Raw genomic sequence first — 16,972 nt, 5'->3', positions numbered from 1 at the left:
CACTGTTGAGACCTACTGCTCAGAAAAAAAAAAGATTCCTTTCAAAATATTACTGCTCATTGACAATGCACCTGGTCACCCAAGAGCTCTGATGGAGATGTACAACGAGATTAATGTTGTTTTCATGCCTGCTAACACAACATCCATTCTGCAGCCCATGGATCAAGGAGTAATTTCGACTTTCAAGTCTTATTATTTAAGAAATACATTTTGTAAGGCTATAGCTGCCATAGATAGTGATTCCTCTGATGGCTCTGGGCAAAGTAAATTGAAAACCTTCTGGAAAGGATTCACCATTCTAGATGCCATTAAGAACATTTGTGATTCATGGGAGGAGGTCAAAATATCAACATTAACAGGAGTTTGGAAGAAGTTGATTCCTACCCTCATGGATGACTTTGAGGGGTTCAAGGCTTCAGTGGAGGAAGTAACTGCAGATGTGGTGGAAATAGCAAGAGAACTAGAATTAGAAGTGGAGCCTGAAGATGTGACTGAATTGCTGCAATCTCATGATAAAACTTTAACGGATGAGGAGTTACTTCTTATGGATGAGCAAAGAAAGTGGTTTCTTGAGATGGAATCTACTCCTGGTGAAGATGCTGTGAACATTGTTGAAATGACAACAAAGGATTTAGAATATTACATAAACTTAGTCGATGAAGCAGTGGCAGGGTTTGAGAGGATTGACTCCAATTCTGAAAGAAGTTCTACTGTGGGTAAAATGCTATCAAACAGCATCGCATGCTACAGAGAAATCTTTCGTGAAAGGAAGAGTCAATCAATGCAGCAAACTTCATTGTTGTCTTATTTTAAGAAATTGCCACAGGCACCCCAACCTTCAGCAACCACCACCCTGATCAGTCAGCAGCCATCAACATCGAGGCAAGACCCTCCACCAGCAAAAAGATTACGACTCACTGAAGGCTCAGATGATGGTTAGCATTTTTTAGCAATAAAGTATTTTTTAATTAAGGTATGTACATTGTGGTTTTTAGACATAATGCTACTGCACACTTAATAGACTACAGTATAGCATAAACATAACTTTTATATGCACTGGGAAACCAAAAAATTCGTGTGACTCGCTTTATTGCGATATTCGCTTTATTGCAGTGGTGTGGAACCGAACCCTCAATATCTCCGAGGTATGCTTGTATATTTCTTCTGGCTTCTTTTATTGTATGTGGCCATGTGCTTTCACCTTAATCTATCTACACAGATGATCTCTTTACTGAAGATCCCCACATATGCTTTATGCATCTCTATTGAAAAATTAACCACATATGAATCTGTCTTTAAAATACAGGCTAAGTCTATCCAAACATTCAGTCACAAGCAACTGAATGAAAACAGCACTGTTGCACATCTATGGAAAAAACGCTGCACAGCTGAATCTGTGCCAGCCTGATTTTTATGCTTACTCCCATTTCAAGAGTATGGTAAGAACTACAAGTCTGAAGTTAGCTTCATATTTAAAGTTTCATTTTATGTCTGTAGAACAGTTTAATCAATAATTCAGCATTCACAGTGCTAAATGGATAAAGGTGTTTTACCAGAGTTAGATTAACTATTCCCTGTATCTTGTTACCTATACTGACTGACACCTGGCTCCTGCAGTTTCAAAGGCACCTGATTTAACTTGTCATTCATAAATCACTCATTTGAGCATTTCAAACCAGGAAAATATGAATGCTGAGAAAAGTGAGAGTTCTTATGAATGGGATTAAACATTACAGTTTATGAAATTAAAGCAAATCTAAAGCAAAAGGGAAACTAAATGGGTACTGAATGGCAGGAGAATTATATTCCAAATGAAGTTATATGTGCAACATTACACAGCAATCTTACCTACTTTCTCCAAGACCTAACTTGCTATGTGTTTAATACAACTTGACATTTTAGATTTATAAACTTCTCCATGCCAAACTACAACTATAATTCAGTCACAACTATAAATGTATGCCATTCTTGAACTGAATGTATTAACTACAAAAATGGTGCACTGTAATAACATAGGATGCTATATTAAGAACAACCAATTTTTAGAGGTCCACTGATGCATCGATCTGGTATCGGATTGATACAGATATAAAGAAAACTGGCTGTATCAGATATTGGATATCAGCCCTAGAACAGCCAGGCAGCGAGGATGCAGCCAGGCAGCATGGAGAATTGCCTCTACCTGGTAAGTCTGATGTAGTGGAAGGGGTGGAAGGGACGTGGTGCGGGCAGATCAATGCCCCCTGCAGTGAAGAAGGGGGTAGGGGCAGGCGCTGCCCAGGCAGGGCAGTGGGGTGAGAGGCAGCTTCCACCCCTGCTTGCACCCTGGGAAGGCACGGGGAAGCACGTGCCCCCCAGATCTGCACAGGGCAGGGCAGGGTGCGCAGGGCTCTTCTCAGCAGGGGCTGGGCTCAGAGTGGGCACCAGTGATGCTGGGAGGATGCTGCATCTATCCCAAATTTCACCACCGCTCCACTCCCAGCGCTGCCGCTGCCAGTCGCTCAGCGCAGCCCCGGGTCTTCCCAGAGTGTGGGTGGAGGTGGGGCTGCTCCAGGTAACTGGCAGTGGTGGCACTGGGAGTGGAGCGGCAGTGAAATTTCAGGTGGATGCAGCATCCTCCCAGCATTGCCAGCACCCACTCTGAGCCTCCCAGGGTGCAAGCACCAGTGGGAGCCACCTCCCCCCCACCCCCCACACCTGCCTGGGCAGCACCTGTCACTGCCCCTGCCCCTCCCTCACCGCAGGGGGTATTGATCTGCCCCCACCGTTGACACCTCTTCCCTCCCCTTCCACCACACCAGATTTACCAGCTGGAGTCAGCTGTATCAGCAATCGGATCAGTATCAGCCGATATGCCTCCTTAAATATCGGTATCAGCCCCAAAAATCTCTATTGGTGCACCCCTACATTTTGTTAATTTAATATTCTGCACAGAAACAGACAGAAATAAACACCACAGGTCAGGGACTGCCTTACTCAATTTTCCATCTAAACCACATCTTGTGACTGAAAAAGAATAGAGAAGCAATTGGACCATAATTTTCTAAGTACCATTTAAAAAAAAAAAAAAACAACAACTTTTCAGATCAGTGAAAGGATATGTAAAGAGAGTATAAAAAACACTCAACTCTAAGTCAGGGGTCTCAAACTCACCCAGCCCAGGGAGTAAGTGGCTATAACGGGTGCCCCGCACAGTGCAGTTCGGTCAGACCAGCAGCCTCACTGCACACAGTGGCCACCCAGTAGTTCTGGAACTATGCCTCACATGGCACCTATTCCAGATGCTCTGGGTTCTGTGCCGCACACGGTACCTATGAGTACTGCAGACTGGCTGAAGTGGGTGCCATGCCAGGCGCATGTATCAGGGCAGACACATGTGGTACAGTTCACCTGGGGTGGCCACTACATGCAGCATGGGGGTCACTGTGGGATGCATGCACCATGCAGCATGGGTCTCAGACCAGCTGGAGCAGCTACCAGATCAGGTATGCTGGGGGGGTGTGGAGAGAGAGTCCATGGCCCAGATCTGAATTAAATCTCAGGAATGCCCCCACCAGACCTTAGTTATTCACTCTTGAAACAAACCCTGGCTGCAGAAGGAAAACTAAACTAATCTCTGAGATTTTGTATCTGGAATTATAATGCATATTGATAAGCCAAAAAAATGGTGAGATATACTATGTGTACACACATACATGAGTGGAGCCCCACCTCAAAAATCTGTTTACAGCTCAAAGAGGAAACCCTTACTAGGGAGAATCCATTCTCAGGAGACAAACTCATAGGAGGAATCTCATATGGAGACTGACATTTTTCATTCCTTGAACCAAATGGGAAAGAGCCCATTTCTCTCTTAAATAATTTATAGCTAAGTAAATTAGATTAGTGGTCTATAAGCTCAGAAGGATGTAAAAACCATAACATTGTAAACCGGGGTAAAAATTGGCTTCACGTGCATCTCTGGGGAGAAGGCATCTGCACAGTATACATACTCCCCAGAACCAAATTCAAAAACAGATGAGCAAATAAGGTAAAATAACATAAGGAGTACTGGGTGCTGGGTTGTACAGAGAACCCAAGCCTTAGGATGATCTGGCCCTCCTGCAGGTAGAAGCTGGGAAAACCTGCAATACCTTTAACACAGAGTCTCTTGAAAGGCCCAAAAGTAAGTCTTGTACTGCAGATGATGTTTTTTTTAAGTGAAGGCTGATTCTATGAAATACTCAAGGAATCTCAGGGAATCAGTTTTGCTCACTATGATTTTTGTTCTGAGTGTGGACCAAGAACACAGAGAAAGAGCTACTATACTACCACCATCCATCACGAACAAAGTGCGTATCTGAAACAGACTTCAGCAGCTTCCCTGACTATGTACAGTTATCCCAACAAAATATACAAATGTAACACCCAGCACTAACAAAATAAATCACTAGCAGATGCTTCCTTCATCCTTTCCTACAACCATTCTCTGACATCACAACTGAGCTAAGAGAAAGGAAATGAGCCTTTGCACATCCAGAATGGAAGACCTGTTCCAAAGGTTCAATATCTTAATAATGTCAGGCCACTACCATTTGTCTTTTAAGAAATATTTTTGATTTGGTCCTCTCTATTGATCTAATTGTGGCAGCATGGTCAAACATCTGAGAATGAACTCAGAAGCTATATAGGCAGACAATCTAAGCTGCAAAACAGTTTTATTTTTTCCCCCATGTGCACATTAAGCAACAATACAAATTCTGGACTATTTTTCATGTTTAGCTAATTTAAACAATACCCCCATCCATAGTACATTGTAACAAAACAATTTTGATATGACAGACACATGGATGATCACTGCAAAATTCAGTGAGGTCTGATATTTGTGAGGTCTAAACAAAAACCCCAGAACATTAAACCTAGTCTTTAAGGGCTCCTATACACATGCAGGGATCCTGCTCTGATGTGCTGCAATTCCATTTGATTAATCGAGTCGCTGGGCCGTGGAAATTAACGCATTCCAGCAGCCTCCAGTGTCATAAGTATCATGAAAAATGGTGGCAGGTAATTTTAAAGCTCAGTCGACCAGCTTTAGTTCAAAACACCCCACTGCCATTTTTCAGTGCAGGGATGCTGATATGCGTGATGCTCTGGGTGCTTTTAATTAGCATAATTTTAGGAACAATGAAGCAACTAAAATGCACCATCTATGCACATGATCTGAACAAAGAAGATTAATGCATTTCTACAGGTATTCTTAACCCAATTCTCACCCCTAATGTTGCAATTTAACAGGATCTGGATAAGCATACATAAAATTGTCAAGACTGTGAATGTCATCTATGATGTAATACAAAAAAACCCAAAACTGAATCAATTTATATGCAATCAAGTCAGTTCCAGGAACATAAGGGAGCAATGCTGGCTCACCCCAGCCTCAACGACCAGGTATTATTTACAGCTGGGTCAACCAGGACCAGCTTTCAACACAAGTTCAGAGCAAGTCTCAAATACACACCTGCAGATCCTTAGCAAGGCATTTTAAACCTATCACTGTTATTCAAATGCCTTGTTTTAGTACAACTGTAAAAAAAGCATGCAACAAGAAGCATACAGATTAGTAATAGGATCTTCTGCCATGCCCGACTACTAACAATCATTTGTAGTCACATTCAAAGCCAGGCTTTTATGATTGATTTTTATAATGTATATGGCATTTTATACTAAAATAATTTAACAGGAAGAAGATAAAAATTGAGTATCTAATATTTCCTTACACTTTTGGTCGCAACTCTCAGGATGACCATTTTGCCAATACATTTGTATTCTATGGTTATCCTCAGAATGATTTACATCTTCCAACTCAAGAGAAACAATACCCCTTTTATGAATGTATTTGATTAGTTCACATGTAAAAGGAGAGTAGTTCCTCAAACCATGTACCATCAAATAGGCAAGTCATCGCACATATAATTCTGAAAAATGTGTACGTCTGTTTTAAACACCCCTGAAATGTCATAAAATGGCTTAACAAGTTATTATCTTCAAGTTACTCTTTCTCTGGTGTTTCATTACACAAGTTTCTAGAGAAAAACTTGCAATAAACTGCAAAAATAATTTTAAAATATAATGAAGTTGTGCCTACAGAACTACTTTGTCGCTGGCAGTCGAGGTCTAAATCTTATGTACCATGCACAGCAGAATATTTAGATTTTCTGACAACTGACTGCATTTATTTCTAAAAATTTTCTTTTTGTAAATCCACAGTAGGGAGTCAACTGTTTGGTTATATGCCATTATTGATTATGACAATGCTGTTCCTGGTCTACTGAAAGACACTCCAAGGGCTTCAGAACTGAAGATTACTTGCTGTTCTAAAATGTCATACTAAGAACCTGAAGCTACCTTACCCCAAACTCTGTGTATTAGCTCTACTTCATCTTCAGGGCTGTCGGTCTTTAAGGACTGAATTCACTAATTAGTTCTTGGATTGAGTTACTTACCAAAAAGCAGAGCTCTCCTATTAGGTCACCTCCTCTACCTACAACCACTGGTTTCTGGATGCTTCCAATAAGCGCTGACACATGACTCTGGAACCCTTGAAATTTCAAATTGCAGGTTGGTAAGCTCATGCACTGGCACATGTCAAGCATTGACTTGCCCCTTATTACATGAATATCAATACTTTGCAGAGACCCCTCCTCCCTCAGTTACATATTAATACCATAGAAAATGGAAGTTTAACAAGGTGTGTGAAAATCTGTAAGCAACAGGCACAGTTTATAACATCAGTTAATAACCCATTTTTTGTTACTGTTATATTCTTACAGATCCTCATCTCCTTGACAATTGGAAATTAACACCCTTACAGAAGACATCCCTGGTCTAAGTATATAACAGAAACTGACCCATTTTTTCTGCCTTGTTATTGCACACCACTTGCACCTGTACATTAAAAGTGCACAATGTTACCATAAATTGCTTGAAATTTATCTTTTTTTTTTTTGCATAACTCTAAGTGATTTCAGAAAATGGTGGAGAATCAAGCTACTAGAGTATGGAGACCTGAACGACCAAGACCATCCATAGCCCCAAATAAAGTGCAAGAGTCCATTAAAAAAGAAAAAAGACAAAGAAATATCCCAAAAGAATAGCCTTTTGCTCAACAGAATTTGCCTCATGTCTCAACAGATGTATTTGGTGGGATTACCGTGCCACATGTATAGATAGCCTCTTTGTGACAGAACAACATAAGGAGTGAATTATACAGTCCATGGCCAATTGTCCTCTCATTTAGTATTGGAGAGATTAAGTATCCTTTTTTTAGCCAGCTACAAATTGATACAACTATATACACAAATGCTTGGCAACAGTCATGGTGCTGAAATGACAACAATGGCTCTAAATTCAAACTAATGGGGAGGAGAATTGAGAGAGAGAGTTGAGAGAGATTTGTAGTAAAGGAGCGTAAGTAATATGGGCCAGGTCAATGCTAGATGCATGCACTGATGCACATGTTTACCTACCTGATATTTCAAATTTCACCACCTCCAGGTCCACAGCACAGCATTCCCAGGAAACGTTAAAAAGTGGAAAACAGTGACACAGATCCCTAGCTGGAGAAAATGTTTTAATAGATATTTATGTTTTGACATTTGTCACAGTTTCACTATAATGTAAAACAGTTTTAAAAAAAGGTCACATAAGATATTTATGTACACTACAAGACACAAAGTGTCATCTCTTTTCAGAGCTTGCTTCTTACATTGTAAACAGGAGGAATGTTTATTGGTATAGTTGTTAATAAAGACAATACTATTGTTATATTATACAGATACTAAGATAGCAAAAGACAAGTGATTTGTAAAGCTGTATCAGCTGTCATCTTACTCAAAGTGAACATTTTTAAATGAAGAGTTCAAAAACTGTCTGCATGTTAAGGATGACAAAAAAAATTTTAATGAAATACCTGCTCACCTTTTCACTTGATTGTCTTCTCTTCTTTAGCTGAATAAGATCTGTTTCCACCTTTTCTGCCAGCTCCAGCTTCCTCTTGTTCCTCTTAAAAGCTGCTAAACTGAACCCTAGGAAAGTATTTTAGAGGCATTTAACTAATGAAAAACTGTTTGCTCAACTAAATACTTGTTAACGAAGCATTATACCTTGGGAGGTTTCTTACCTCACACTATCAATCAGCAACACTGGCTAACATTAATCTATAGACTGTTAGAAGTTTCAGTATAACATGTTTTATATCTTAAGTATCTAAGATAAAAGTAAAAAAGCACCATGGCTTCCACATGTGTTCAAAATGCCTTCATGTTTGGCTGACAAGTAGCAACTACACAGAAGAGCAGCATAAACAGCTTGTGTTAAAGTGATTTTTTTGGATTGCTGTCATGTAAATAGATACAGGTTTGCTCATTTTGATATCTCTAAAATTAGGACAGCTCTTTACTAATTTACTAGCTTCACTAAATTTGAATCCACATAAAATGTAGGCGATATTTCTTTGCACTGTAATCCAAGACGGTCTGAAGATGAATACATATGGAAAGATTTATTATTATGGACTGAATAAGTACATATAAAAACCTAAATTAACAAATAAAAATATGATGCTAAAAGACAGGAATGTGGGTTTCTTGCACTTTATTTTTCAAAAAATAGCTGCAAAAGTATTAACAAGTATTCTTTGTAGTTTTAACTCAATACCCTCCGACTGTTGTAATGTTTTCTTTGAAGCACAGAGGGAAAGAAAAAGAAGATTATCCTTTTACCACTTACCTAGCATTGGAAAGGTTAAACCCTGAAAACACAGATTTTCCCAGGTAAAATCCCAAACCCAGTAAAATTTAAGTGAATAAGTTCCCTATTTCATAGATTTTTTTGAAGTATACCTTCCAACTAATATCTGAAAGGTAACTCTTCATGTTTATTACTATTCACAAAAGCAGCATGCCATTTTAAGAGAGAGTCTATACCCTGGAGCCAGTGTAATGAGTGGATAAATTCCCAAAAACTAACATACACATCTTTAACAACTGAATGGGGAAATTTGAGAGAGACTAACATTTTTTACTCCATCTCAAAACTGCTTTCAAGTATGAAGAAATGACCATGATTTTTCAAGCTAGCACTTCCCTAAAAATTATATACAAAGCTCTTATATAGGTTCAGAAATATGTTAAGCTACAGACAGCCACAAGAGGAACCCACACACTGCATCTAGAAGATATTAAAAGAAGGTGCTTATTATATGAGCAAAAATGATTTAGTAGTAGAGACATAACACTTGACTGGGAAATAAATTACTCCTTTTACAGGTACAGTACAGATTGTAGTACAGATTGGGTTTTTTGGCTCATTTATCAATGTATTAAAAAAGCCACACAGTTTTGAATTTAAGATCAGTTTGTTAACAAACAAGCTAGCTAGATGAAAAAGGCTTTGTCAGTGAGGCATGTATCCAAGTTTAAGCAAGTGAGAAGTTCCACTGACAAGTCTAAGTGTTTTGCTTGGAACTTAAATGTCTCAGGGGCAGTTAAGCTCTACAGACCTGCAATTTTAGGTCCAATATCCTTATGCAACTTCTTCTGAAAACTGTGATTCATTGGGAAAGTGGGAATTTCAGTCCTAAGCAGACAAACACAAAGACCTAACCCACAAAGAGCACAGTCTATAAGGAGCGTTAATTGGTAATATAAGTGCAACATCGACAGTGTGACTTAGGATTTAATGGGTTTTATGAACTATTCACCTAAAAATTGTCATGTGAATTTTTGTCTGAAACCATAATATCAGTATAAGCCTTAAAGAGTGTCTGAGTGAGAAAATCCCCCACACCTTGCAATCTTTAGCACCAATAAAGACCTTAAATAGCAGCAGTATGCATTTAGTGATCAGTCTAGCTTTTCTCACTTACAGAGAGACTACATAAAAGCAAGAGTTAAACCATCATGTTGCATCTTGAAACTGAAAACGGCAGTGGTAGTAGGGGCTTTCAATAGATAGCAGATATTAAGGCAGTAGTTTCAAACCTTCCCTGAAGCTTCTAGTCATCACTCCCCATAATGTCATGTGGTGCTACATTGGGTGGGTCAACTAAATATACCATTCACACTAGACAGAAGTTAGATGCCAGTTATGATTCTGTAGTTGAGGCTCAGTAGAAAATTACACAAAACAGCTATCCAGCCACTATCACTTATGAGCATATCACTTATGAGCACAGCATATGCTTCCCAAAACTGTCCCATGACCCGGCATGGCCAGGGCCCCATTCACAGTGAATCAGGCCCTGACTGGGCCAGCTTGTGGGGCAACTGGATCCCCAGTGGCTCCTCCAGAGGCGGCATGGTGCCAGGGAGCCAAGGAGTTGTGGGAGGGCACATGGGCCCCCGATCTTTGCACAGGACAGGAGCAGGACACAGCTGGGCTCAGCTTCTGCTCCCTGCATCCACGCCTCACTGCCAGAGCTGTCCTACACATTGTGGCAGGGAACACCAGGCCCGCTCGCTGCTGTGTCCTGCTGCCCTGCTTCCCTCCCCTGTGACCCAGCACGGCAGGAAGCCAAGAAGCCAAGCAGGAATCTCCTCACTCACCGCTGCTCATCCTGCACTACCCCAGTGACACACCTCCTGTGTGACAGCAGCCCTCCCCCTCCCCCGGATGAGCCACCCACAGCCCTGTCCTGCTCCCCGCTGTGGCCCCAAGCCCCCAGCAACACCCGGCTGGGCAGCAGCCCCAGTCCTGCCCAGTTCCCCACTTAAAGGGGCCTCAATCCTCCTCTCCCCCCACTTAATAGCTTGTCTAGGGATGCAGGTGGGCAGCTCCTGTGACCACCAGGCTTGGATGGTCTCACGACCCAGCCTGACCAGGGCCCCATTCAAATCCCTAACCCCATTTTTCCCCATAAGCCTCTGGTTTTACCAACTGCAATTTTCCCAACCACAGCAACTTCCAGGAACTTAACCCCTGCAGTTGGTGAGGGAAACCTGTAATCTGTCTGATGTAGAAAGCAGGTGATGGCACATATGAGGTTGGTAAAGTTGCAGGTGAATGACCCTTCAATGTTGTACTTCTTGTAATTACGTCCAGTCATGAGGTAGTCCTTAGCCACGTGGACACACGTTAGACATTTGAGTCCATTGAAAGGCCTGGAGCCTCAATTAGGACGGGAGTTCATTAGTTTGTTGTTTGAGAAATACCATTTGAAGTTAGGGCACTGCCTGTAAGCCAGGACAGGTTTGTCCAAACTGGGGGCTGTAAGTGACAACCAGGAGGTTTCCTGTCCCAATCCTGGGCTGGATATTGTAGCAGGTTTAAGCAAGGTCTTAGTCTGGCCTTGTTGATTTGACTAGCTATAGTTTTGGGATCATATTGTAATTGTAAGAATACCTGTTCTAAATCCTTAAAGTGTTCAAACTGGTCAGTGGGGTTGGAGCAGATCCGGTCGTAACAGAGTTTGTCTGTAAACAATGAATGTACTGGTATGCTTAGGATGAAAGCTGGTGGCCAGAAAGTTGATGCGACGGGTAGCAGGTTTCTCATACAATGTGGTGGGGATGTGGCCACTGTAAACCTTTACTGGAGTGCTCAGGCAATGAATTTGCTGCATGCAGCATTCCAGAGTTAGTTTAATGGAGGGGTGAAAGTTATTAAAAAAAAAAAATCTTGGTGAAATTTCTTTAGAGATTCCTTTGCATGTTTCCATATTATGAAGTCATTGATGAACCGAAGGTATACCAGGGGGGTTAGAGGGCAGCTGCAGAAGAAATGAACTTCAAAGCCTGTCATAAATATGCTGAAATACGTGTGGCATACTGAGTGGCCACACGTGCCTATGGCAGTGCCAGACAAGGTTATTTGGGCAAATGCGATACATTTTATTCATAGGTGACATATAATGGGGGCATGGGCTCCCCCCGAGACTGAGATTGGCTCTCAACAGCTGGGAAGTGGGGGGGGGGTGCAGGTCAGTGCCCCCCTGAAATTCTGAGGGCACCGAGAGAAGCGCCAGCAGCACTTCCACCAGTGGTAGTGATCAGCCACTAAGAGACTCTCCCCCCAGCCCTGTCAGCTGCTGGAGAACCCCCCACCCTCAGTCAGCAATTGGCTGCCGGGGGACCCCCAGCATCAGGAGGCACTAGGCGCCCATGCTTTTATTAGACTAACTAAATGGTTAGAAAAATTGCTCTTTACAAGCTTTTGGGTGCAAACACCCTTCTTCAGAGGGAGAGGCACTGCCATTTATTTAGGGACTCCCTCTACCTACAAACCTGAAATAGATGCATGTGAGAATAAAGCAAAAGAGCTGATGAAGCAGTTTTCTTGTCAGGGTGAAGGTTCTTTATGGCTTGTAATCCATCTTTATTCAGAATGTTGGTATAGAGACTGATATCCATGGTAGCTAATATGGCATTTGTTGAAAACCTGTCAACGGAGCCCAGTTTCTTTACAAAATTTGTGGTGTCTTTCAAATAACTGACAGCTATTTGAAAGCTACTGTACTCTTAAATTTCTCTCTCCTTATAATTTCCTTTCGGCATGTTCTTTTACAACATCCGATAAAGCAAACTTGGGTTCACGAAAGCTTGTGCTCTCATATGTAATCTTATTTAGTTAGTCTAAAAGGTGCATATCTAGCCTTCCTTCTTACAAGGACAGCCACAGTTTTCATTCACTTTTTATACTATTCCCCCAGCATAACACACTTTTATCTTTTCAGATGAACCCATGACAATGAGATACAAGGGCCACTTTGAACACAGCAGTTCTTGGTGTTGTCCTGGCGAGATGTGCACAGCGGCGTACCACAGGGGTCGGTACTTGGCCCAGTACCTCAATATCTTCAGCAAAGAATTGGATGAGGGGGTGAAAAGCCGACTGGCCAAGTTCATGGACGACACCAAGATATGAGGTTATGCAGATACACCCGCAGATAGGCTGCAGATACAAGCAGACCTAGACAGGCTGGCATGTTGGGCAGAACAGAGCCAGATGAGGTTCAACACAGAGAAATACGAAGTGCTGCATCTGGGAAGGAAGAACCCCCAGCACACGTACAGGCTGGGCATCATTAGCCTGACCAGCACTGCAAATGAAAGGGATCTGGGAGTACAATAGACCCCAGCATGAATATGAGCTGGCAATGTGATGCAGCAGCCGCTAGGGCCAATAAAACTCTGGCATCCATCGATCAATGCATCTCCAGTAAATCCAAAGAAGTGATTCTCCCACTTTACTCCACATTGGTGCAGCCACAGCTAGAGTACTGCATCCACTTCTGGGTGCTGCACTTCAGCAAGGACGTGCTAAAGTTCAAGAGGGTCCAGAGAAGGGCCACCAACATGATCAGGGACTTGCATGGCAAGCCACATGAGGAGAGGTTGATAGAACTCGGACGCTTCAGGCGAAAGAAAAGGAGGCTGAGAGGGGACCTGATTGCGGCTTACCGCTATATCAGAGGCGTATATCAGGGGCTCGATGAACACCTGTTCACCAGGGCGCCCTGGGGGAAAACTAGAAATAATGGCCACAAACTCCTGGAAGACAGTTTCAGGCTGAACATTAGGAAAAATTTCTTTACAACTAGGGTGTCCAGACTATGGAACAAGCTCCTGCCAGAGGTGGTGCAATCATCTACCCTAGAGGTCTTCAAGAGAAGACTGGATGGTCACCTGGCTAGGGTCATCTGATACCAGATGTCTTTCCTGCTCATGCAAGGGGCTGAACCCAATGGTCCTTCAGGGTCCCTTCCAGCCCTATGATTCACATTTTTCTGGAGGAAGACTTTTTTCTTCAGTGTGCACTCACATATACTTCAGATACACTCAGTTATAAAAAAAGTGAATATACCTGGTGTCACTGATGTTCCTAAGGTATAAGATTTGCTAGGATCTCTGGGATTGGTATTAATGTTCTCTGGTTGTAAAGCAGCCTAACACACCAGGAGGCTGTTTTCTTAGACTCCCATACACACGTGCATGTTCACGCATACTCATATATGTGTATATGCTTTTAACATATTCTTTTTAAAAGCAGCATGTTGCAACCGGGGAAAAACACAGAACGATGTATGCAAAAAATAAATAATGGGGACTGGGAGTCGAGACAAATATCCTCTTGATGTATTGGTTGCTGTCACTGTCACCCCTTCTCTCATGGCTCCCCACCCTACATACCACAAGCCCCTTCCCCATGCTCAATCCCACACCACACTCCCTTTTCCCCAAGCTCTTCCCCATACCACATGCCCCTTCCCCCTGTTTTCCCCTGCACCATGCATCCTTTCCACCCATGCTCTTCCCTGCACTACACTCCCCTCACTCCACATGTCCCTTCCTCTGGGCCTCCTCACTCTGCGCATCCCTTCTGCCATGACCCCCACACTGCCCTTTCCCCTCCACACCACATGCCCCTTCCCAATGCTCTCCCAAGCATCCCCTCCACCTGCCACAGAAGTCACCTTAGTGCCATCCAGAGCTACAGCAGCTGCTTGCCTGGCCCATACTTGATTCCAAGGTGAGAGTTTCCTCACACCTGCCCCATGTACTACTATAAGTAAGGGTACATTTACTGAAGCACAGGAAGGTAAAGCTGCATGCTTTCAGCAAGCTACAAGTGACAGGAAAGGAACCCAGGTCTCTTGAAGCAGTCCAAATTCTGTCTAGTACTGCTACTAAGTGGTTACTAAGAGCTTCTCCCAGCTGCTATACACCTTATTTCAGAGAAAAGGAATTACAGTCGTCTTGATGATAGGACATGTAGTTTCTAATAGGACTAGTTAAAAGTCACACACATCAGTGCAAAACCTGGACAGTTTTATTACATGGTGGCTGCAGTAATCAAGTACATAAAAAGTGGTACAAGTCTTGCTTCCTCCACTCCCTCATCACTGCCCATACAACAAAGCTTCTTACCTTATAGTTCCTGACCCACCTACCTTTCCCCCCACCCATAGCATTAAGCCTAGAACAGATAAAAACTTGTTCCTTGATGTTCCCAACCTGTTGCTACACACAGACATAAAAGGAAACAGCTTAATAGGTCAAACAGTTCCCTATTTGTGTAGCTCAAGCTGTACATCAACACAAACCTTGCATTTGCTTTGTGATCCTTAACCAGTTCTCTTGCCAGTTGCCTGTAGTTTGAGTGTGCCCTGCCCCCTCCATAGCTGACATATCCCTTTAACTTTGTATTATGTGCACTTAAACCAGCAAATTTCATGTGTGGACAGGTATTCCTGGCCCGCCGCCCAAGTGGTCTGCAATCCCTTCCTGCCTCCCTCTTAAAAGACAGGGAGGGGAAAGCAGCCAGGTCCATGATAGTCTGCCCACCCATAAGCTGTCCAAAAGCACTGCAAGGACCTTTCTTGAGAGCAGAGCCATAGCCCTTCCAAACAGCAATAGCAAGGACTGAACAGGGGTAACTGAGGTTGCAACAAGAATGACTGAGCATACCTAAAAGCAGCAGCATCAGTGACTGATTGTGGGGGCAGAGACCCCAAAATCAAGTCCTGACACTACAGGTGACTGCCAGGGAGCCCCATAACCCTTTCCACCCAACACCAAGATTGACTAAGCAGGCCTGTAACCCAGTCCCCATGCTGCAGGCAGGCCCATTACCATGCTGTCAGGTAATGGAGCTGAGTGAGTCTATGAAATTGGCTGTTGCCCCCACATGACTAGGGGACAGGCCCAACACCGACAGGCTCCCTTGGGGTGGAAGGGTGTCAAGGAGCATCACGCCTTTGAGACAACTCTGTCACACTCCTGGAGTTGTGCATTCCACTTGTGTACAACCCAGAGAAATCTATTTTTTGTAGTAGTGCTACCCAACTAACATGCATCAGCAGCCTTTATGTAAGCTAATGTGGCAGAGGCACACATGACCACAGCAACAAGTAGCTCCAGCTACATAAAGAACAAAACACTGGGCTAACAGTCACCTGGCACTGGGCTAACAGACCACCTTGAGTGGTCAAGTTCTGCTTCCAAATTTCCCCAATTCTTGCCCACTCCCTTGATCTGAGCTCCACAATTTCTTCCTTAATTTTTTGCCCATTTAGAATTATTTCCCACTGGAGTGCTCAATTCCCCCGTTCCCTCCTTCCCAGTTTCCCCTCTCTTCTAAAAACCCCACCCCTCAAGCATGCCCTTTCAGCACCAAGTACTAGGTGCATGGGTCATGTTCAGGTCTCCAAAGAGCGAGAGCACCACATCAAATCTTAGCACACATGGGAAGCTGGAAAGACTCCTCCAGTGATGGGGCCCCCAGAGTCATGGGTCGGTGGGGGGGAGAAAGAGAAGCTAAATCCTTCTGCACAAGGGAGAGCGATTCAAAACCCTGCTGTAGGGGCAGGCACCACCCTCACTCTAGCATGAGGACAGGGCAAGAAGACAATATGAAGCACATGTCAATACCACACAAGTTCCCTATTCTCTTCTAAACTGTCTCTCCAATATCCTACCTCTCCCTTCTCTTACTCCCAGCCCCGTGACCTGAGCCACCAACTCCTTCCCTTCCATCCACTCTGTCCCAAAGCCTGTCCATCTTCTTCCCCACCCAACACACACTCTTAAATCCCACACTGTGCTCTCACAGGGAAAAAAAAACAAACACAAAAACCACACAAAAATCCCATGCATACAAACTGCATGCTCTCACCCTCACAAAACAAAACAAAAACCCCAAAATCTAACCCAATAGGTCGATTTTAGGAATGAGCCTACAGATTCTTCCTATTTTACTATAGAACTTACTTGACATTATCTGGGTGTAGGTCAGATTAGAAAGTCACAGCATTTTCCTATTTGGCTCACCTAACTCCTGCAAATACTGGTTCACTAGAAACTCTCCAATCCACTTTTTGCCCTGTAATCTATTTAGTTTGGCATCTGCCAAAAACAGCTAAATCTGGTTTGAGTATATTTTCAATTTTGCTTTCCCCTTTCCCCAAAAGACAGTGGTGCCAACCAATAGCTTTGTT

At 43.0% G+C, this 16,972-nt stretch overlaps 1 protein-coding gene across 4 annotated transcripts in view; it reads right to left on the bottom strand.

Annotated features, from left to right (window-relative positions):
- The window catches only part of TASP1 (taspase 1), a 174,703-nt gene that overhangs the window by 117,035 nt on the left and 40,696 nt on the right, over positions 1-16,972 (bottom strand). For all 4 annotated transcript variants that reach the window (XR_016442924.1, XM_090051279.1, XM_090051270.1 and 1 more), the window contains exon 8: positions 7,957-8,063. Coding sequence is in view for 3 of the 4 variants with exons in the window: in XM_090051279.1 (XP_089907405.1) it covers positions 7,957-8,063 (107 nt within the window). In the remaining variant the exon portion in view is untranslated. The remainder of the gene's footprint in view (positions 1-7,956; positions 8,064-16,972) is intronic.

Source organism: Crocodylus siamensis, chromosome 1, assembly GCF_052110815.1.
Source record: "Crocodylus siamensis isolate JL-2025a chromosome 1, ASM5211081v1, whole genome shotgun sequence".
In the NCBI taxonomy this organism is placed as follows: Eukaryota; Metazoa; Chordata; order Crocodylia; family Crocodylidae; genus Crocodylus; species Crocodylus siamensis.
Note: the sequence above shows the minus strand (reverse complement) of the source record. Positions and strands in the feature narration are given on the sequence as shown.